The 23,708-nt window shown below is 39.8% G+C and overlaps 1 protein-coding gene across 3 annotated transcripts in view; it reads left to right on the top strand.

Annotated features, from left to right (window-relative positions):
• The window catches only part of LOC127437450 (retinoblastoma-like protein 2), a 41,922-nt gene extending 22,186 nt beyond the window's left edge, over positions 1 to 19,736 (top strand). Inside the window, exons 5-22 of one of the 3 annotated variants that reach the window (XM_051692379.1) lie at positions 200 to 328; positions 467 to 627; positions 1,010 to 1,074; positions 1,168 to 1,339; positions 1,533 to 1,696; positions 9,171 to 9,256; positions 9,403 to 9,506; positions 9,951 to 10,088; positions 10,169 to 10,335; positions 11,283 to 11,386; positions 11,489 to 11,719; positions 12,217 to 12,470; positions 12,569 to 12,745; positions 13,240 to 13,311; positions 14,276 to 14,378; positions 14,495 to 14,709; positions 15,718 to 15,882; positions 17,930 to 19,736. In XM_051692379.1, coding sequence (XP_051548339.1) covers positions 200 to 328; positions 467 to 627; positions 1,010 to 1,074; positions 1,168 to 1,339; positions 1,533 to 1,696; positions 9,171 to 9,256; positions 9,403 to 9,506; positions 9,951 to 10,088; positions 10,169 to 10,335; positions 11,283 to 11,386; positions 11,489 to 11,719; positions 12,217 to 12,470; positions 12,569 to 12,745; positions 13,240 to 13,311; positions 14,276 to 14,378; positions 14,495 to 14,709; positions 15,718 to 15,882; positions 17,930 to 18,103 — 2,681 coding nt within the window. In that variant the 3' untranslated portion in view covers positions 18,104 to 19,736. Of the gene's footprint in view, positions 1 to 199; positions 329 to 466; positions 628 to 1,009; positions 1,075 to 1,167; positions 1,340 to 1,532; positions 1,697 to 9,170; positions 9,284 to 9,402; positions 9,507 to 9,950; positions 10,089 to 10,168; positions 10,336 to 11,282; positions 11,387 to 11,488; positions 11,720 to 12,216; positions 12,471 to 12,568; positions 12,746 to 13,239; positions 13,312 to 14,275; positions 14,379 to 14,494; positions 14,710 to 15,717; positions 15,883 to 17,929 lie in introns of all 3 variants that reach the window. The other 2 variants (XM_051692378.1, XM_051692376.1) reach the window with 2 other exon arrangements.
• The last annotated feature ends 3,972 nt before the right edge of the window (positions 19,737 to 23,708 follow it).

Raw genomic sequence — 23,708 nt, 5'->3', positions numbered from 1 at the left:
TGATCTTAACAACCTATATTGAAAGATCGTGAACTTCCAGACAGCAAAAATATGTTTTCGATAAGAACAGGGATCTTTGCTGAACCTTTAAAATGCTTCATACAACCTCTTAATAACCTTTTGTGTTTCTGACACATTTCCTTTTCAACTAGTCAACACAAATATAATTTCTCTCACTTTCTCTTGCTCTGTTATGCAGGAAATTTCCCGATGATCAGTGATGATCTGGTGAACTCGTATCATCTGCTCTTGTGTGCTCTGGATTTGGTTTACTGCAACTCACTGCTGTGTTCCAGCCGTAAAGATCTACTCAACCCTTCATTTAAAGGTGATGTAAACACACGCACACATGCACACGCGCACACTCTTTTAACCCCCCCAAAACTTTAGAAATCAGTTGTCCAGACATTAGGAGATCACTGAAGATCCACATAACATTGGTATTTATGTGTGTGTTTGTGTGCAGGACTGCCTGAGGACTTCAGCAGTAAAGATTATAAACCAGGTCCAGGCTCTTTATGTTTCATTGAGCAGCTATGTGAACTGCATGATGGGCTGGTGCTGGAGGCCAAAGGAGTGAAGGAACATTTCTGGAAACCTTTCATGAAAAAACTCTTTGAACGCAAGGTACTGGAAATAACACAAAAGATCTACGCCATACATCTCTATACGGCTTTTATTTTGGTCTGTTTCAACATAAAATCAAAATTTACCTTCTTTAATCTCGGAATTAATGTTGCTGGTCTTATTGTGCATGATTCACCAGTGTACATTATTCTACAGTAGAAAACTCTTTTTATTTTTTTCTTAATCTTTCCTCAAAATGTAGTAACATTTTCTACTGATGTAACCAAAACCACATGGGCAGGGAAACATGATATTAACACAATAATATCATAGCTTACTTTTTGTAATCCAGTCAAATTGTTTTGCTAAGTAAATGTTCAGATTCATTTATCAGTTCCTCATTTCTCTCTCTCTTTTTTTTTTTTTTTTTTTGCCGTGACAGGTATTGAAAGGTAAAGAAGACACACTGACTGGATTCTTGGAGCCAGTGAATTTTGGTGACAGTCTGTGAGTCTCTTTACAGTTGAACATTTATTTCACATTAAATGCCTCAGATTTTCTTACAGTAGTTTGTGATCTCCTCACTCTCTGTTTCTGCAGCACATCTCTGAACCGTGTGTATGAGGAACACGTGTTATCGTCCGGTTCTTTGGATGAAAGAATATTTCTGGGAGAAGCAGCAAGAGAAGACATTGGTACTCCAGGACCCTGTTTCTCTGAGGGGATAGAGAACCAGGAACGACCTCCCAACACACTTCAGAACTCTTTCACAGTACGCGTGCTGAAAAAAAGATGTCTCATTTGAGTTCATTAACAGTCACTCATTTTAGTATAATTATTAAATATATAAATTAAGGACATTTGTAAATATATTCATAATTAAACTTGTGTAATGACTTTATGAACATTAATGATGTCATCTTTATCAATAAATGTGTGTGTGTGTGTGTGTGTGTGTTTCACAGACGTCTGCTCTTAAAGTATCGACTCCTCTGACAGGAAGGAGGTACGTGCCGGACAGCAGCATCGGTACCCCTGTTTCCATTGCGATGCAGAATGTGGGCCGTCTGCACACTCTGCTGACAGGATTCAAACACAGACCCAGCATGACACTCAGAGACACATTTAGGTAATACATTTCAAATTAGATTCACATCTGTTAGTCACAATCTGCTACATACACCTAAATACAAGCTGTAAAGCACTTATATTCACAGACATTCTACTGTAATCACTGGTCAAATGTGATTCCAGTGAATATTGATTATAGTGATTCAAGTGATGTGTGATAATGATTCAAGTGAACTGTGATTCCCTATCTGTCACTCACTCGACGTTGTGTCGATGTAGTGACAATAGGGGTCACTCTTGGGAGCCCCAAACACCTCTGCTTTTTTGAAAAAAGGCCAATGAGAATTGGCAAGTGGAATTTGCATGCCACTCCCCCGGACATACGGGTATAAAAAGAGCTGGTATGCAACCACTCATTCAGATTTTCTCTTCGGAGCCGAGCGGTTCTATTCATTGAAGCTGAATTCATCCGCGAAGTTCATTCACCTCATCTGCTGGATTCTACAGCACATTTCAGCGGCTTCTCCCCCTCTGCACCCGTGGAGTGCAGAGAACGCCCCTGGGCACTTCGGCAGAACAACAAAAAGAGTATATTCTAAAAGAGTATATTTTCTTTCTAAAAGAGCGGCACACACGGAATGTCTTTTTAAAGATGCCTATCCGTTTGTGTGTTATTCCTGATTGCGGTCGTTATCTCTCAGCTTCTGATGGCCACGATCGCTGTCTTACGTGTCTGGGCGCTGCCCACGCAGAGACATCGTTCGTGGATGGGTCTTGTACTCATTGCGAGAACATGACCATGGCAACGTTGCGGTCGCGGCTTGCATTCGTAAGAAAGCAAGCCACCCCAGCGGCACCCCGCCTCGGTCATGCTACCTACAGGTATGAGACCATGCCGGTTAGCACTGGGGGCGATTTGGGGACATCAATGGGACCACCTCTGCCGGGTATACCCCCACGGACCTCCCATTCCCCAGCACGCTCGCTTGCCCCGGTCGGGCACTCAGATGAGATCGCCGGTTCGTCTTAGAGCGAGTTCGACCACTTGTTCGGAGCCCGGGAAGAAGACGAGTTATCGAGCGCATCATTGGAGAGTGGGCTCGTCCAGTCGGACGCAAAGGCTTTGACTGGGCTTCCTCCTTCGGGAATGGTCGCCCAGTAACAGGCTGACGTGGAAATGACGGACATGCTTTCCCGGGCGGCCACGAGCGTCAGGCTAGAGGGGAACCCTCCACTCTCCCCTGAACCCTCGCGGCTCGACAATTGGTTCCGTTCCTTTCTTCCCGGAAGTGCATGAGGAGCTGACAAGATGCTGGGAGGCACCTTTTACTGCCCAATCCCGGTCTTTCAGCTCCCCCGCTCTCACTACCCTCGATGGTGGAGTGGCCAGGGGGTATTCGGTGATCCCCCAGGTGTATAAGGCGCTTGCGGTGCACTTGTGTCCGCAGAGCGCCACCACCTGGTGTGGGCGCCCGAAGCTCCCATCCAGGGCCTGTAGGTTTACGTTGTGCCTGACAGCTAAGGCCTACAGTGCCGCTGGACATGCCGCCTCCACCCTGCACGCCATGGCTCTCCTGCAAGTACACCAAGCCAAGGCACTAAAAGAACTGCATGAGAGTAGTTCTGACCTGGGATTGATGCAGGAACTGCGCTCAGCGACTGACCTCGCTCTCCGGGCGATGAAGGTCACGCCGCGGTCTCTCGGGCAGGCGATGTCCACCCTGGTGGTCCAGGAGCACCACCTTTGGCTCAACTTGGTTGAGATGTGAGAGGCTGACAAGGTACGGTTCCTTGACGCCCCCATCTCCCAGGTTGGCCTGTTCGGCGACATCATCTAGGACTTTTCCCAGCAGTTCTTGGCGGTGAAGCAGCAGACGGAGGCCATACAACACATCCTGCCCCAGTGCGGCTCAAGACCCCGCACCCCGTCTGCTCGTCGCCAAGGGCGTCCTCCTGCAGCAACAACACCGGCCCCGCTGCAGCCCGCCCCCGTGGCCCAGCCCTGGCATGGAGCCCAACGCAGGAAGAAGACGCCACCCGTCTCATGGCTGGCCGCTAAGAAGCCGAGGAAGGCTTTGAAGCGCCCCTGAGACGGGCAACCCAGGGGCGAGGAGACCCGCTTCTCTGGAGCTGGTGAGCAGACCACTCCACCCCCAGGAGGAGAATCTTTTGTTTCCTTTTCATTTAATTTCGCCGCATGTCCAAGAGGCTGCGGTACCCAAAAATTCAACAAAAAAGCGGTTTTCTTGTTCCCTGGGTCACATGTCCGGTGCGCACGGCCGTCGTCATGACCACCGTCCCATTTTTGCATGTAAGGCGCTCCAGCGGCGGACCCCCCTCCCCTGTGCGCCTAGCTGTGGCACAAACACGCCCACATGGGATTGGTTCCGGTGGACTATGGGGACGAGACTCCTCCTCCCCCCTCCTCGGCCAATCTTATGGTGGGCGGCAGGAGCCAGGTAAGTGCTTCGATGTCCCTGGACTCAGCACGGCCACGGGGCTCGAATCCCCTCGACGTGGCACCTCGAGCTCCGCCCCGCCGCTAGGCCACACCCGCCAGTACGTCCGATGTGATCATTCCCTTGGTCCCCCTCACCCGGAGTTTGGGCGTGTGGCTCGCGCTTTCCAACCCATTGCGATGGCTGACCCGGACACTAATGAGCCCCTGTATTGAGGTAGGTGCTCCACATGTGCTGGTTCCCCGAAGGCGACCCCATGTGATATCTTCCGCAAAATCGTTTCCCTGTCGGCAAACTGCGTCTTCCTTGGGCAGTGGCCCCTCTGCCCCCAGTCGTCATGCTCTGTAGAAACTCCTCCCCCTTCGGGTAGGACCTACCATGGGACCTCTCCACATGACATACTTCCGACAAGACTCGGTAGACCATGTGACGTATTCCACTCAAAATACCCCCATTTTTGGGCAGGGTGTGGTCTCCGCGGTGTCTTCCCCTTGGGAGGGACACAGACACTTATGGCTCCCAGTCGGTTAACAAATTCCACTCTTTTTGGGGAGAAAAGAGAGGAAAAGAGGCCTTGGCTGGGCTAGCCTGTCCCTATTGTTGGGCAGTCGACTTGTTCCTGATGGAACGTTCGACTCTCATAAGAGCGTTGGGGGATGTTACGTGACGGCCTGGTGTGCTGGCTACGAGGCACACAGCGGTCTGCCCGTCACACACCACCAGTTCACGTAACACAGTTCAGATAGTTGTGGCGTTTTATATAGGGACCCCTAGTGTCACTACATCGATACAACGTCAAGTGAGTGACAGATAGGGAATGTCCTGGTTACTTTCGTAACCTCCGTTACCTGATGGAGAGAATGAAACGTTGTCTCTCTTGCCACAATGCTGAACTACCCACTGAAACGGCCGGGACCTGGTCTCGGCTCCTCAGCACAAAACCTGAATGAGTGGTTGCATACCAGCTCCTTTTATACCCATATGTCCGGGGGAGTGGCATGCAAATTCCACTCGCCAATTCTCATTGGCCTTTTTTAAAAAAAGCAGAGGTGTTTGGGGCTCCCAAGAGTGACCCTTAGTGTCATTACATTGACACAACGTCTCGTTCCCTCCATCAGGGAACGGAGGTTACGAAAGTAACCAGGACGTTATACTGTAGTTATACCAGTAAAATATGATTCCATTGAATATTTCTTTTGAGTGGTTCCAGGACAATCTGATTCCAGTAATTCCAATGAACTGTCATTAAAATAAAATATGAATCCAATTATTCCAGTAAACTGTGATTATAGTGATTCCAGTAAAATGTTATTTCAGTTCCATGTTATTATAGTGATTCCAGTAAACTGTGGTTCCACTCAAATGTGATTCTAGTGATCCCTATGAACTGTGATTATGGTGATTCCACTGAATTGTGATTATAGTACAATTTAATTCCAAAGATTCCAGTAAAACAGGATTCCAGTTAAATGTTATTCACGAGTTCGCCTGCCCATATAATCTTTGAGTGATAAAAGGTAAACGCATGTGGCTTGCTGTCCGCAAAGGAGGGGCTCGAGGAAGAGCTCTAAATGTAGGCCCCCCCCTCCACTACCACCACCACAGGACTACTGTATATATAGAGGAAGCTATGGGCAGGAACTCTTAGAAGATTGAGGAAGGAGATGGGGAAGTGGAGGGATGCCAGAAAGACTGCTAGAGTGAGGTAAGCGGCAGTTTATATACTCAGCAGCCTGCAGGTTGATTGGCAGATTAGATGAGCCGGCTCCTCCCGAACTTTCGTTTAATAACTCCATTTCACGAGTTCGCCTGCCCATATAATCTTTGAGTGATAAAGGGTAAACGTATGTGGCTTGCTGTCCACAAAGGAAAGCAAAACAAAATTATTATTAATAATTGTAATAATTTAAAAAGAATGTTTGTCCCTTGATTTCATGTTATTGGTTTTATCAATGTTAAAACTTTTTTTAAATTTTTTTATGTTTTAACATTTTTTTTAATGCAAAAAGTTGTAGAAAATAATTTTTTAAGGTTTAAGTTCAGAGGCTGCTAAAATATGCATATAGTGATTTTTCCCAGCATGTTAAAAAGTTATTCACATTTTAACTAATATTTTCACACAAAAATATTTGGTGTTGTACCCCACTGAGGCGGGTGCCGCTGAGTAAAGAACCTTGCCGAATTGCGGTTTGCAGTGGGTATATATTTATGAGCTACGCCCCTAGACTTTTAATAAGAGGAAAACACGGCAATGGTTGCGGTGTTGTGGGAGGCTTAGTGGCACGGCCTGAAAGGTTCTGGAGTTGTGGCACCTGGACAGCACATTTGCGCTGCTTTGCGGTGTCGTGGGAGTTTGACACATGGCCCGATATATGCCACTGTTGCAGCGTTTGGTCAGCGCATTTGCTCTTTTTTGTGGTGTAGTGGGAGGTTTAGTCGCACATTTGTGCTGCTTAGGGATGTTTTGTGCCAATAGCAGGAGCACCGCATTTGTGCTTTCTAACAACTAAAATGTTTGCCATCATTTGGCTCCTCGGGAGGTAACGGTGAAGTCTTGGAAAGACACCTAGATAGAGAAAGCGAGAGGAAAACCTGCGTACAATCCAGTGGAAGAAATGTAAATGGGCTATCGCAGAGACCTGCTGGAAGTAATATTGGTGAAATTTCAGGCATTGCTGTAGAAAAGACAAAATAGTCATATTTAGGTGAAACTTATACTAGGAAGACATTTCACAACCCTGTGAAATAAGAAATAATCTGTGAAAAGTTAGATCCATGGCCACTGTAGAGTGGGTTGCACTTGCGCCAGTAGAGGGAAAACCTCCGACTGCTGATGCTTATTTGAGGGGAAAGCATGCGGCTGATGTTTCGGCGACATAAGTCTAGAGAGAAGAAAAAATAAATATTTGATGTTTAGAAACAATAATATGACCAACAGCATAAAACTATCTAGGAATAAGGAGAGCTGCAGCTCTGCACTGCATAAGGAAATGCAGGAGGAAATGAAACAATGTGAACAACAGTATAAAATGATCTGAGACATAAAAGAGCTTTAGTTCTACACTGCATATGGAAATGCAGGAGAAATGGACTTGCGATCATTATTGAAGGATTCACTTGTGGCCATTACTCCTTAGGAGTATGACCGCCACCTACTGTACAATATACGTCTTGCATGGGTGATGCATCTGCATTGCAGTAGTTTTGTGAGGAGGAGATACTCCACCCTACCCCCAAGAAATCAGAGCCCAGGCTTCTGCTGGCGCTGCATGTTCAGCTCCTCCAGCTTTCACACTGGGCTTCTCAAGCTCCAGTGTATGAGGAGTTTTCTAAGGAGTTACAAGAGAGTGAGAGAGGAGACAGCTGAAGCGCCGCAATTAAGCTAAAAGGAACCACCTGTGTGTTAGAACGGGATTAAAACAATCAAGTGCGTGGGAATAAAATGTAGACAGTTAAGATGAAAGGACCTGTGCGCGGCCATATGAAGCGGTAGCACTGGTATACGGCGAAGCAGTGGAGGCAGCCTCAACGCAATAGGATCTGCTTCGGCGAGTAATGATTAAAAAGGAAGAAAGGTAGGATAGAAAACCACAGTTAAAGTGGCAGCCACCATTATCACGATGTATGCAAATAGTGAGCTGCTGCGGCAGCTTCCGTTAAATAATGTAATGATTGTGATAAAATAGCTTATCTGAAAAGGAGGACGGATGCTTCAAGTGGAGTAATAGGACAACGCATGGATCTGTTGCGGGTGGGCAGGGACAAATGCCAGAAAGACTGTCGCTAGAGTGAGGTAAGCGGCAGTTTATATACTCAGCAGCCTGCAGGTTGATTGGCAGATTAGATGAGCCAGCTCCTCCCGAACTTTCGTTTAATAACTCCATTTATAGTGATCCAGTGAACTGTGATTATAGTGATTCCAGTAAAATGTGATTCCAATGAACTGTGATAACAGTAAAATGTGAAACCAGTGATTCCAGTAAAATGTAATTATATAGTGATTCCAGTGAACTTTTATTCTTCTAAAATGTGATTCCAATTAACTCTAATTATAGTGAATGCACTGAAGTTTGATTCCAATAAAATGTGATTGTAGTTCAGTGTTACCACAGTGATTCTAGAGAACTGATTCCAGTAAACTTTGATTTCAATGAATATAGTGAATCAAGTGAGCTGTGATTACAGTAAATTGTGAATCTAATGATTCCAGTAAACTGTGATTATACTGATTTGAGTAAAATGTGATTCCAGTTATCTGTGCTTCCTCTTAAATGTGATGTCAAGAACTGTGATTATATTAAATCCAGTGAACTGTGATTATGACAGTTAAATGTGAATCTAATTATTCCAATAAACTGTGTTTATATGGTAATTCCAGTCAAATATGATTCCAAAAAACTGTGATTATAGTGATTCCAGTGAACTGTGAAACCAGTAAACTGTGATTCTTTTAAAATGTGATTCAAATGAACTGTAATTATAGTGAATGCACTGAAGTGTGATTCCAACAGAATATGATTATAGTTAAATGTTATTAAAGGGATTCCAGAGAACTGTGATTCCAGTAAACAGTGATTCCACAAAAATATGATTTCAATGATTATAGTGAATCCAGTGAACTGTGATTACAGTAAATTGTGAATCTAATGATTCCAGTAAACTGATTATAATGATTCAAGTACACTGTGATTCCAGTGAACTGTAAAATGTAAATCCAATTATTCCAGTAAAATGTAATTACAGTGATTCCTCTAAAATGTGATCCCAGTTAGCTGTGATTATAGTGATTCCAGTTAAATGTGATTCTAGTTAATGGTATTATAGTGATTCTGCTGAACTGTGGTTCCAGTTATATGTGCTTCCTTTTAAATGTGATTCCAAAGAACTGTGATTATACTAAATCCAGCGGACTGTGATTACAGTTACATGCAAATCTAATGATTTCAATAAACTGTGATTATATAGTAATTCCAAAAAAACTGATTATAGTAACACTAGTAAATTGCATTTACTCTTTACTGTATTTTATGATCACTGTAATCAGTTTTGTTTTCTGTTGTAATTTAAACACAGATCTTGTGTTAGAGACCCAAGTGAGTCTATAGCAGCCAGACTGAAGGAGATGTCAGAGATCTTCCTTCAGAATTATGAAGGAAAAGGTGAGGAGAACAAGAGTCTGGCCAGAGGTTTGCATCCTTCATGTCATGTTTTGTTCATCACATTATTCCTTTGTGCTTTAACTTATAGCTCATAACTGTTCTCACAAGTACTGATATTACACAATTTTGGGCTTCCTGTCTCACAGATGTTGCAGTGAAGTATTTCTGCCTAGCTGAGGCTCTGTATTACAAATCATTGGAAGCCATCATCAACCAGGAGAAGAAACGTCTTGGAGACGTGGACTTGACAGTATGTTTCACCTTCATTCAAAAGATAAATCACACTATACACCTTAAATGAGCCATGAATGTAATCTACTGTATAACCTCAGACATTATACAATTTAAAATGTGTAGTGATTGGTGTGTGTCAAATGATTCAACCATCCACTCATTTTCTAACTTTTTTGACTTCTGCAAAACTGTTGTGCATCAGCTGCACACTATGAGGAGTATTTCACCCAAAAATTAAACTCTGTCGTCATGTACTCATGCTCATGTCATTCCAAACCTGTATTTTTTTTTTTCACTGAAAAATGATTTTCTGTACATGACTTTACAAGTTGTCAGATTATTAAGTATAATTGCTATAAGATCATGCATGTAAACATACTCAGTGACATGATTTTCATTTTTGAGTGTGCCGTTGTTTTTAGTAAATTATATCTGCTGAGTGCCATATTGTGTGTGTCAGGGTATTCTCGAGCAGGATGTGTTTCAGCGCTCGTTGATCGCCTGCTGTCTGGAGATCGTGATTTTCTTGTACCGACCACCAGGAGAGTTCTCACGAGTCTTACAGATCTTTGATCTGCCCGCTTTTCACTTTTACAAGGTAACTAATATAGTGATAGAACACAACCATTAAATGCTTTCATTCATTCATAAGCCTCAAACAGTCTCTCTCTGTCTCAGGTAATTGAAGTGCTGGTGCGGGCCGAGGAGGGTCTTTTCCGGGAGGTGGTGAAGCATCTGAATCATATTGAGGAGCAGGTACTGGAGCGTTTGGCTTGGAAAGAGAGCTCACCGCTGTGGGACAGCATCCGAGATGCCAAGAACTGCGTTCCCCCCTGTCAGGAGGTTAGAACAATGCAACTGCTTATGGCATCATAGACATGATTAGATGCATCACTAGTACCCTTGCTCATACATACGGTCAGTGATAAGAACAAACCCGTAACCCTAAGTATTAAACTTCAGCATGTAACTTGTCCCACACCATTTGCGCAACGGACATGAACGATAACTTAAATCAGGGGTGCTCACACTTTTATGACATGAGATCAACTTTTTCATAATGTTATTACAATAAGATCTACCATGCACAATTAAAATATACATTCTAGGCAGTGTTGTCCAGATACCAACATTTCAGCAGTCAGAACCAATACTAGTGAAATTTGATGATTCTCGATGTCAAAACTACAACTGACTAATTTGTTAATTGGTTAAACAGTTTCAAGTCGTCAAGTAATTATTCAAGACAAGGAAACAGTCAGTAATAAAATAAGCTTTCACGTGACTGAGCCGTTGAATTAGCCACGCCCCTCATTCCAAAACCCCGCCCTCCAAAGATAATTTTGAGACCAAAACTGAGCAAAAGAGCAGCATTGTTTGTTCCTGTGGCTGTCATATTCAACAGTGGCACAATAGCACCCTCAAGTGGCAAACATTATGAATCATAGCCTCAATGATCCTCTTCAAATGAGAATGAGCAAAATGACTGACTGTCAAAAAGCGTCAATGTACACGGTCCGTGGACACACTTTTGTTTGCTGTTTACAAAGTCTACAGCTGTCACAGAGACTGATGAGATATCTCAGGACATTTATTAATATCTTTAAGGGAGTAGGAACATTTTTTGCATACTTTTCTATGAAAAAATCACTTACAGCAACTTTAAGAAAATAGTGAACAGAAAGCACTCTAGCATGTCATGCATGATACCAGTTATTCCAGTGAACTATGATTCCAGTAAGTAGTCATTTGCAGTAAAGAATGGCTTACGTGGGATTGTTTAAATATATGTATGGCAGGTAATGCCACCTCAACACCTGGAGGACAGTTCTGGAAACAGCACACACACTCCCAAAAGAAATGAGTTGAGCGGAAACATCACAGGATCAGGGAAAGGTAAGGAGCACACTCTGAAACTTACACAGTGGTTGTAGATTAACAAGCATATACCAAATAAACTGAAATGTTGTAATTGTTATCTGTTGTTTCCTCCTGCAGGTGTTTCTCCGGCACCCACCTCTCTCCATGATCACTACAGCTCGTCCCCTACTGGCACGGCTCGGCGCCGCCTCTTTTTTGATGGAGAGACCACCTCTGACTCTGCCCAATCTGTGAAGGTGGCCCAACCATCTCTGGTCAGCACCATCCCAGCTGGACAAACCGTGGTCACTATGGCAACAGCAACCGTCACCTCAAACAACGGGCAGACAGTTACCATACCTGTTCAAGGTGTGAAATCATGCACCAATGCACCAGTATAATTTTCATTACAGATTACTTTAAAAAAACAAAACAACAACAACTGTTTTTTGTTTTTAATGAAGAAGAAAAAAAAAGAACAAAAAAAGCAACATTTTTCTCATTGGACATTGGGGTGGATAAATTACAAAAATAAACTGAAAATGAAAACAATTTTAAAAACATTTTAAACGTTTCCCTCATTACAGTCATTATGACTATTTTTCAGAAATGTATTTCTTTGTCAGTTATAAATTATTTCTAGTGAACACATAAACAGCATATGTATAATGCAAATTTTTATAAATGATCACATTTGTTCATCAAAATAAAATAAAAAATCAGCAGAAATTTACATTCATAACAGGACCCCAACAGTAATCCATTTTCAATAATAAATTCTGATTAGGATTTCAATTGCTCGATCATAATTACGTATATATAAAAAAGCATGATTATTTACATCTTTGTTTATACTTTATTTGCAGGAATAGCAAATGAGAGTGGAGGCATAACATTTATCCCAGTACAAGTGAGTGTAACAGGTCAAAGTGGGGCGGCTCTACCAACCCTGAGTGCCCAGAGTCTGACAGGCACCCTGATCACCCAGCAGCTGACCGCAACGCCCGCGGGCACAGTCCAGAACAACCCCACCCCTGCTAAACAAGACAAGAAGAGCCCTCAGCAGGGAACACCCACCCGAGCACAGAAGACTGGGTCACTCAGCCTGTTCTTCCGCAAGGTGTTTATTTCTATATCATTCTATAGAATGTTGTATCATTTCAACATTGGACATCGTCATTCAACCCAAAATAACACCGTTCATGTCAATTCCATTAGGTGTATCACCTCGCCAGTTTGCGGCTCAGAGATCTGTGTGCTAAACTGGACATCAGCGCAGATCTGCGCAGGAAGATCTGGACGTGTTTTGAGTATTCACTAGTGCACTGCCCTGAACTCATGATGGACCGACATCTAGACCAGCTGCTCATGTGTGCCGTCTACGTCATGACCAAGGTATTTACATCTAAATATAGCTACACAATTAATTGAAAAATAATCAAGATTGCAGTTACTGTATATTATTTATTCAAAATTTGACAATCAGTTTTGTTTTTTGTGCTGCTAAGAGGGCAAATCGCTGTCTTGACTTACAGATGAAACAGCAACAAAGTAATTTGCCCTGTATTAGTATTTGATTGTACATTTCATATTATTTTATATAATAAAAAAATCGCAATTGCAATATCAAGGGAAATAAGTTATAATTTTTGCAGGGTTTCCACAGTCATGGAAAACCTGTAAATATCAGATAATTTTTCAATGTAAAAGTCATGAAATAGTTATAAAAATTTCTAATAGTGAATATAAGGTTTTCTAGTTATGCTGTGCTCTTAAATATTTAACAATTGCTCTTCGTGAGTGCGATCTAAATAAAATGATTTAAAATTAAATCTAAACTCTTACATTTATATTGGGGTGAAAAAACTAAACAATTGTCCATTTTGTAGGTAACGAAGGAGGACAAGTCTTTCCAGAACATCATGAAGTGCTATAGATCTCAACCTCAGGCCAGCAGCACTGTGAGTGTGAATTTATGATTTTTTTTACATTCATTTATTCACCTTAAAAGCAACTTACAGTGTATTCAAGGTATATACAGTGGGGTTTAAAAGTCCACATGGAACATCTGAAATTGAAAATCTAAATTTAAACCTGGAAATAAACAAAGTTTTAGGATTTTGAAAAATGTAAAGTAAAAAAAACATTATGACATAAAGTTAAGAAATATTTAATATTCTGCACTTTCTAGGTCACTTGTCAAATAAGCTAATTTCTCTCTTTTGGAAATTTTTAATTTCAACGTTTCACTCAAGTTGTTCTGCTAATATAATTTCAGTCATGACAACTCTCGGAAAGGTTTAGCATGTTAATGTTGTTATGACATATTGATAGGTTATTGGTCTTGGGGGAATAGATCTGCTAATGCTGCTTCTGCTGCTGCAGAGCAAGTACGGAGACTTGCTACTTCTAGAAAATACACATACACATGGAGTTAGCATGTGGATATGCTTCTGCACAATTAGTGAAATACAAGACATGCTACATCGAGCATGTAAGACATGCTTCTGCAAATATAGACATTACAAACAATCCCCATGCAGCAGATCTAGACCAATGATGCTGGGGTGGAGGTGGGTTTTAGAGAAAAACTCTTGCAGCGTGCTGCAGTGAAACCAGCTTGTCTGCAAGACTGAGCCATTTAAATGACAGACAAAGAGAGAGAGACGCAAGTTGATTGGCTACCCGGTTACAAATCAAAGAACCAATCAGCTTAAACTATGCGAGCCAATTGGCTTAACATGTCACATGTGAGCGAGCCGATTAGCTTACAGAAAAGTCAAAGAAAAAGCTGTATTAAAGTAGAAAAAAAGGAAAAATATAAGCATTTTCATATATAAACAGCATTATTAGTAAACTGTATCAAACCCATGATCTTGATGATATATGATGATATGATATTAATGAATATAATGATGATTTCAGGTGTACAGGAGTGTGTTGATCTCTGGGAGGAGGAGATGTCGCTCAGGAAACAGTGATCACACACACATACAGAGCTCACCCACTGACACAGCACAAGAACAAGGTAACACACATTAAAGAAATTTGTTGCAGACGTTTTTGCAGTTCACTGAGTTCAGATGAAATTGACGGTTCACTCTGTTTATGTCCAGTAAAGAGTGATTTACTATTTCTCTGCAGTGAGTGGTGAGAGCAGTCCCGTATCCATGCGCTCCAGCAGCACTCTGCCAATTCCTCAGCCCAGCAGCACCCCCTCCACCCCGACCCGGGTCCCCGGGGGCCCTCAAGATCAGGAGGAGGAGCGAGGAGACCTCATCCATTTCTATAATCACGTCTACATCAAACAGATCAAACAGTTCGCACTGCGTTACTCCAACAACTCGACGAAAAACGGGGTGACTATTTGCTGTTTACACAATTTAATGTCAATTTGATGAAAACAGTGTTCTCTTATTTATGCACAACTTTTACTGTTTACTTTTTTATGCTTACTATTGTAAGTTTGTAGTGATCAGTCTTCTCTTTCATTCAACATGAAATCAAAATTGAGCCTATTTATTTTCTTAAAACACAAAACTTGTGGGGGGAACGCAAACTATAGCGAGAGAACGCAAAACTTTTTGCGAGGGAACCCAAAATAATTGTGAGGGTAAGCAAAACTTTTTGCGAGGGAACCCAAAATAATTGCGAGGGTATGCAAGACTTTTTGTGAGGGAATGCAAACTATTTCAAAGGAACGCAAAACTTTTTGTGAGGGAACACAAAATAATTGTGAGGGTAAGCAAAACATTTTGTGAGGGAACGCAAAATAATTGCGAGGGTACGCAAAATTTTTTGTGAGGGAATGCAAACTATTTCAACGGAATGCAAATCTTTTTGTGATGGAACGCAAACTATTTCAAACGGAACGCAAAACTTTTTGTGAAGGAACCCAAAATAATTGCGAGGGTAAGCAAAACATTTTGTGAGGGAACGCAAACTATTTCAATGGAACGCAGAACTTTTTATGAAGCAACACAAACTATTTCAGCGGAGCGCAAAACTTTTTGTGAGGCAACGCAAACTATTTCAACGGAACGCAAAACGTTTTGTGAGGGAACCCAAAATTATTGCGAGGGAACGCAAAACGTTATGCAAGCAAACACAAACTATTACGAGGGAACGCAAATTAAAAAAATTCCATATGTTTCACTCTGAAATCTGTTGCATTGTGAAATTTAAATGGGTTCCAAATGCCGTTTCATATTGACTTTCGGTCACTTTTTAAATTGCCTATAAAATGTTCACACACCATTCTGTACCTTACAGTTTTTCTGAAAATCAGAATAATCTAGACATTTAAATGAGGTTTTAAGAAGAAATGGAAATATTCTTTTAACTGTAATTTATATTTGTGTTGTTAGGCTGAAGCTCCTCCTCTGTGTCCGTATCCATCACCCCAGATTGGCTCTCCTCGCCGGGTGCTCCTCTCCCACAATCACTCCCTCTACATCTCTCCACACAAGAGCGCCAGCCCCCTCACACCTCGAGACAAGATCTTCTATTACATCAGCTCCAGCCCGTCAAACGTAAGACAACATAACGTCAATGTAAAAAGCAGATCTTTTAATTCAAGTTCAAATGTATGTAAACTGAAGGTCAGATAATTTGTAAAACATATCTACAGTGGCATTGGTAACTGAAAACTTGTGCCTTTGCATGGTGACCCTATGTGTCAGTATAATGGTGCATTCACATCATTACGGAATAACCATGATAATGTCACCTTCATCGAACTCACAATTACAAGTTGGAAAGTTGCAGTAGCCTCAACATTTAAAGATAACTGTTTTATATTTTCATTTTATAACAGCCAGTGTTACCTGGAGCACTTTCTTTGTTCTTTAACATTTTAAAAGAGCATAGAGAAGTGAATTAAGGAATTAATGAGGTGATTAAATATTTTACAACCACAACAAAACCGCACTTAGGTCTGTTGTGGTATTATGAGTTTTGCCATACAAACAAAGAATTTCTTTTCATTTTTAAAGTCTGAAGGTCTGAACAGCTCTGAACAGAATCTCTGAGTTTCTTGTAAGTAAAATAATTTAACACGACGTGAACACAGCATAAGTCAAAAATCTAGACTGGTCACGCTGTATGTTCCGCACTGTTCATTCAAAAGAGCCAGCTCATTAGACTCATTCGTTTGGGAATATAACTACACTGGTTGCACTTTGTTTCACAATGTAAATTCAAAAGAACCGACTCATAAGAATAATTAATTCGCTACGTTTTTCATTCATTAAAAGAACCAGCTGAAAAGAATCACTAGTTTGGGAGATTGCACTGTATGTTTTGTGGTGTAGATTCATAAGAACTGATTCATAAGAGTCATTCATTCAGGAATCGGACAACACTAGTTGCACTGTTTGTTTTGCGCTGCAAATTAGAGGTCTGCATGGGCCTTAAAATGAAACCTGAACCCAACCCGTACCTGAGACCTTGTGGCCTGCCCCTACCCGGCCCGAACGATACCGTCAGATTTTAATCTAATTTAGATCTAATTTCTTCTCCTAGTAAGTACTGTTGCAATAGGCTATATTTTATGTCAGCATATAGGCAACATTCATAACAGTACTGAAACAGTAAACATACACAGTTTTAACAAGTCACGGCAGCCCCTTAGTACACTAGAGCAGAACGGAAAAAAGCTTTGACTTAACATTTACGTGCTGAAACTTTGCTTGGTGCAGAACAGTCTGGAATTATATGAAACAATGCAACAGTCCCCTCTATGCAACCTGAACTTGTTTAGAATGTTGAATCTTTGTGACACCTGCGCTAAAAACAATCTAGATGCAGCGCAAAGAATGATACAGTGTGCAGGTGTCTCGACATGCATCTTTGACAATTTGAAGTTCTTTTTAACTTGACAGGGTGTTTAAAATATGCTGGTCTTGCGTGAGAAGCTGAAGAAAAAGTGAGATGTGGTGCAAATGTCAAAGACATTCGTCCAGCATGTGTTCAAACAATGGGAAAACAGAACAGACGTGCGCAAAATACACATTCGGTGTGAACGGCCCCTAACTCATCCATTCACGCGTCTATGAGTGAGAGCCCGTGTGAGAAACAAGTTTGTTAGGCCTGTTTATTTTTTCGTTAATTACAAACCCGAACCCGAAGTCCTACTTGACAAACTGACCCGAACCCGGCCCGAAACCCGTCGGGTTCTCGGGTGCCGTCGGGCCAGGGTCGGGTTGCAGACCTCTACTGTAGATTCAAAAGAACTGGCTTATAAGAGTCATTTATTAGGGAATCGGACAACACTGGTTACGCTGTTTGTTTTGTGCTGTAGATTCAAAAGAAACTGCTTATAAGAGTCATTTATTTGCGAATCAGGCTAATCGGCTTTTAGTATCAGTGTTGAGTGTCACTGAATGGTAGTGAAGGATCCATGTTTTAGAATCGTTAACGGAGCCAAAAGTCATGAAATTAATTTGGTTCCTGTATTATTATTATTATTATTATTATTTTTATTTCTTTTTTGGAACCAGTTCAGAATAACTACTGAGTGCGTCTTTCAATTAATTTAATCTAATTAGAAGTTTCACTGAATTTCTCATTCCTTCTCAGCGGCTGCGAGAGATTAACATCATGATCCGGACAGGTGAGACACCCACTAAGAAGCGCAGCATCGCCCTGGAGGAGGAGCAGCAGTCTCCCGCCAAGAGACTCTGTCAAGAGAACCAGACAGCGCTGCTCAGACGCCTGCAGGACGTGGCCAATGATCGCAGTTCTTCACACTGATGTGTCCATGCTTGGAATAAGAATTACAGATACATCTAAACATACAACTCACCCAAAACACATTTAGGATAAGCTTTTACCCAAAACGACTGACAAATACAAGCAGTTTATCCTACACATAATGGCCACATAGTTAAAGGAGTACTTCACCTAAAAACTAAAAATTCTGTAATTATTCATGAATAGAATGATTATTTCTATTTTTTCAAGAATGTTTATGCATCTCTTTTGTCCATACAACAACAGTTCAAAGTGATCCCAGCTGTCCAGCTGCATAAAGGACAAAAAACACCATAAAAGTACCATGAAAGTAGTCTTTTTGGCTTACAAACCAATTTAAGTTATTATTCTCACCGCAGCTCACAAATCGCATTCTGCATTTTCAAACTGGCCCATCGCGTTTGGTTATGGCACACACAAAAAAAACAGTGAGGTCTTTTTATTGATCCGTTCAACCTGGCATGACACATTGACCTACCATTTGTTAATCTGATCGCAAATATTCAGAAAAGCTTTTCGAGAAGAATTTCAGGAAATAATCAGTTAGATTTAATTTTGTAACTCATTTAAAGTTATCGTATGTCTTTAGAAGACTTGGAATATACTGTAGCGCTTAAATCATATGGACTACATTTATGGTTTTATATAAAAATATATAAATAAAGCAATATATGGGTTTGAAACGACATGCGGGTGAGTAAATAATGACAGAATTTTCGTTTTTGCGTCAACTATCCCTTTATAGCCATTGCTCATAAAAGTCCGAGCTGTTTTCATTTAAAAAGCACCAGCTAATGAAGTCAAAACAAACATTCTGTCATAATCAACCAATGATATTGACACATATTCTCAATATAATTTTTGTTTGTAGAAGTAGAGTTTGTGTGCTTAAAATTGCTCGGATGTGTCATGACAATATTTGAAGGAGATTTGAAGCACTTAAAGGATTTGGTTGCAAATCTTGCGCTGAGTTTACCATTTGTGTTTTATAAAGAGCTATTTTTCATAAAGAGTTTTATAATGTATAGTATCAGAGAAATCAAGAGATGTCTGTCAACTCTTTCTATGTGTTTGTGTATTTGCTGTCTTTGTATGTGTATGCCTGGTTTATATATTTATGCTATTTTTCTAATCTTAGGAAAGGTAGTGACGAGCAACATCGGGCATCTAACAATCATGTTTAAAGTAGAAAGAGAGTGCTTAGAAATGTCATATTTATTTTGTCATGTTGTTCTTTGCATGTATTAGATGTGTTCAAATTAATTGTTGTTCCCTCTTCAGTTCTGAAAGGAATTCATTCAGTAATCTCTATTTATTAACAAAACAACATGTTTTCTTCCCTTTTATTTCTGGAGTATGACGCGTGTTTGTTGTAAGTGCCTTTTCTCCTGACTGTTTGCCTTTCCTGATCAACTCTATGCTTTACTCTTTACACAGCAACCCAGCATTAAATGATCATTCAGCATTAATTAAACCCTGTGAACTGATTAAACTGTTATTCTAGTTTAAACTGACTTTGAAATCCAGTTTGTAAGATTCTCCAGACCAAGAAAGTCTGAAATATAACCTCTGTGACAGTATGCACAACTTCAAATATACAAATAAATACAATATGCATTTCTTTTTTAAGCTTAACTGATAAATGGATAATTCTGCAGTTAGGCCTACACCTTGCTTCCAGATTTGTGGCTTTTTCCCATGAGGTCATTTAATTCCCATTCTTATATTTACCAGCAGATAGAGCACTAGAGTTATGTATTTCTACTTTTACACCTTTACACAATTACTGTACACATTCCACAGAGGCATTTTAAAGCATTGCATTCAAATATAATAACCCAACATTTATTTATTAGACCTGGGAAGGATATGCTTACTTGTATTTCTTCCCAAACAGGGCAGAAGTATCCATTGATTGCCAGCTCACAGCCTATGTGTCATCAACAAACTTCAAAGCAGTCATCTGAAGCAGACACAAAGAGTCTGCCTCTGGCCTCAAATATCACAAGTTATAAAACTACAATAATATAATCTTACAATAACCAGCAGATAGCTGTGGCCAGACATTAACCTGAGTCATCTTACGTGATTCAATATTACTCATAAACATACTGTATGAATTAAACATTTTAACTTCCCAACACGCTAATAAATACGTCCTCTTTAAATAATGTTTAAACATTAACAACAGCAAAAAAAGGCTTTTTACGCTTGACATTATTAACCCAGGGCCATGTTTAACATTGGGTTATGTAGTTATGAGTTATCTTGTTCCATTTTTTATACTTCATCCTTTACATTGTGTTTTGGTTAATCCTGGGTATTGAGGTTACAAGTTCCCTCTCAATTCAATCACTTTGATGCTGTGTCAGTAGCTGACGCTATGGGAAACTCCTCCCAGGAGTGACGATCTCTGAAGCAGATGAAATCACGTCAATCTAGTGACATGGTTTTAATACTCCACTCCAGATGCGCGCCTCATCTCGGGCATATGAACCGGAGCACAGCGCCATTCCATCAGCATTTTTCTCTTCAGGGTCGCGATAACATCTCTTGTGTTCTGGATGCTCGAATGCCTGAATGTGCACGCCTGAACAGCGAATGGATTATTTTCTTCTTCCTGTCGTTGCACCGACGAACAGCGTATCTTTTTAACAATCTTCGTGTTTGAAACCCTTTGTATTGTGTTTTTGCATATGTTTCATTAAATAAAAAAGGGGTTTGCTTTACGAAAGTCTTTTAAAGATGTTGTTTCACAAATGTTTTCCACTGTTCTGACGGACATGAGCGCTGCTTTGTCTGCATGGGCCAGGCTCACACGGAAGCATAATAGTAAACATTTGAAAATAAAAGAACTATTTCAGTAGGCACATAGGTGGTATCCAAACCAAACTCTTGAACCAACATACTGTATGTTATTGTTGTTCTTACATGGAACTTCATTGTTGTTCTTACTGTACATGGAGTTATGCTGTAAAAAGGAGATCTTAGTCATCCTGGAGAAATTTGTGTGTCATACATATTATAAGTGATTAAACATCAAGACACTATCAAAGGGATGAACACACTGGCTGAGGGACACCTGTGTTGATTTGACCTCTGTCATCAGTCTGAGAATGAATCAGTGCTGCTGGGAAGTGTGTGTGTGTGTATGTGTTTTTGAGCATGCTTCTGTTTGAGTGTAGACTCAATGACTCAATGAAAGATGTCCATAGCTGAGGCTGTGAGTCAGTGTGTGATATCACTGTCTGAAATATGACCACACACTGCTTTCACAGGACTCATTCACAAATGTGTATGGATTTCTCCCAAACATTGCTTTAGTAAGAACATGTGATGTTTAGTATGTTGCATTTAATCATGCCTCACATCATATATGATTATACAGTATATCAATATCAGGTATTTTGATGTCAGCATTATTTTTGAGTCTTTGAAAATCAAGGTTGATATAAGCCCCAAAAGTATTTGGACACGTAGCACACAATTGAAAATGTATGAATGTCATCATTGCATTAGGTAAAATTAGCAAGTGTGATTTATTTGAAAGTGCATAAACACACTTTTAAATGAAAACATTTCAGAGAAAGAAAATGATATATCCTAATCAAAATGAATCAAAAACTATCATTGCTGAGTAGTAACAGATTGCATGTAATATGGATTACATTATCAGTTTACAAAATTAGTGCTTGTAACTTGTTTTACATTACATTTAATAATGTGCGTAATCAGATTATAGTTCAATATTTATGGATTATATGATTACATTCTTAATTACATCACCAATCAGCCAAAGGCAATTACTAGTGCGTAATTTACTGATTATGCTCCTAAAGTTTATTAATAGGAATCTGTATTTTAAATATTAATGTATCATCTAGCCTTGTGTGCATGTAGCTACTGAAATTGATACACTGCATTGAAAGTGCTTAATACAATCCACAAAAAAAAATGTTTTTACTCTGAAACTGACAAATAGCAAGTTACTTTTTTGATTTTGTTTACTAATGTTTAATGAAAGGAGTGTTAATACATTTCAATTTAATGATTAGATTATCTTCAAAATATGAAATGGGTAATCCAAAAGTATTCAGATTAGATTACCTAAAAGTGTAATCTAAAAGATTCCATAACGTTACAGGTTGTCCATTACTAATAGCTTATGTGATAAACTACAACAGTGTACTTTTGTAATGTGTGTTACATTCTGTATAAAGTTTAAACAATATATTATGGGATGAATTAACAGTAATAACACCACATTTTCAATAAACAGCAACAGATTACTACAGTACCTTAGATTAAAAATCCACATAGTTAGACACATTATATTTGTAAAAAGGTTCTTTACTATTGAAATTTAATGCCAAGTAATATAGTTAATAATCCTAATTTTTGGCTTTTTATGGTTGACAAGCAATGTTGCAACTTCGTGCAATTATATAAAATGGGCATTCACAGGTATGTGGTTATGAGTGTTTCTTCAACTTCGAGCCATTTCATGTCCCAGGGGTTGATTTTCACCAAAAAAGAGAATCTCATTAACACTGATTTGGAAACTTTTACCAGGCCTTCATCATTTATTTTTTAGTACTTTTCTAATGTCTTTTATATGTAGATTTGACTGTTTTAGCCTTGTCCCAGACCCAGATTTTCAGTATTAAACTATGAAAATTAATTTTAATACAATAAAATACAATACAAAATATTACAAGATTAAAAATGTAAACAAAGAGTAACATAAACCATTTTAATATTTATTGTGTGAAAATGATTTTTGCTCATTTTTTAACAATTATGAGTGTCCCATTGTGGCATCATTTCCACCACACCAAACAATTTTACCCCTAATTAAAAAAAATTCTAAAGTAGTGTAGTTGATAACCAAGTGGACAAAAGTGTCAGTGAAGATCATGCTTCAGATGAAATATGAGACGTGATGTTTGAAGAAAACAAAGAAAATTCAAGGGAAATATCACTTGCGATCAGAGTATTGTTATTGGGCATCATTTCCAATCAAGCTGTAATTTTGACAAATTACACAAAATGTGTAAAAATGTTTTGCAATTTTGTGTATTTCGAAAACATAAAATGTTAAAATTGTAATTTCAATCAGCATCATTTCCAGCACAGAATTGAGATGTGCTGAAAATGACACTGTGGTAGGAATTTTCATGACATAAATCTCCTGTGATGCATGTACATATCCTGACAAATTAAATAAACTACTGAGTGTCCGAAAAAAAATTTCAACGAGACTTTACTTTCTATAAATCCACAATGCTGAAAGTGCCCTAATCTACATTTTCAAAGGCTTCAAACAAGGCTCATCCAATCAGAATTTAGAGCAGGAAATATTTGCTTTATAAGTGGTTTTGACTACAATGCAAAAGGACATTGAGCTCAGAGTATAAATAATACCTACTAGTTCTTAATGAGAGCATAATTCATATCCTGAGATATAGATGTGATTATGTCTCAACTGTGACTCTCACTTATTTAAACTAAACTGCTTTTAGCTGCCTATTTAATCAGATTAAATGGTTTATTTATACACGTGCACAAAAACAAAATACACCATACATACGTTAAAGTGTACATG

This window comes from Myxocyprinus asiaticus, chromosome 48 (assembly GCF_019703515.2).
Source record: "Myxocyprinus asiaticus isolate MX2 ecotype Aquarium Trade chromosome 48, UBuf_Myxa_2, whole genome shotgun sequence".
Lineage (NCBI taxonomy): Eukaryota > Metazoa > Chordata > Actinopteri > Cypriniformes > Catostomidae > Myxocyprinus > Myxocyprinus asiaticus.
This window is presented reverse-complemented; position numbering and strand designations above follow the sequence as displayed.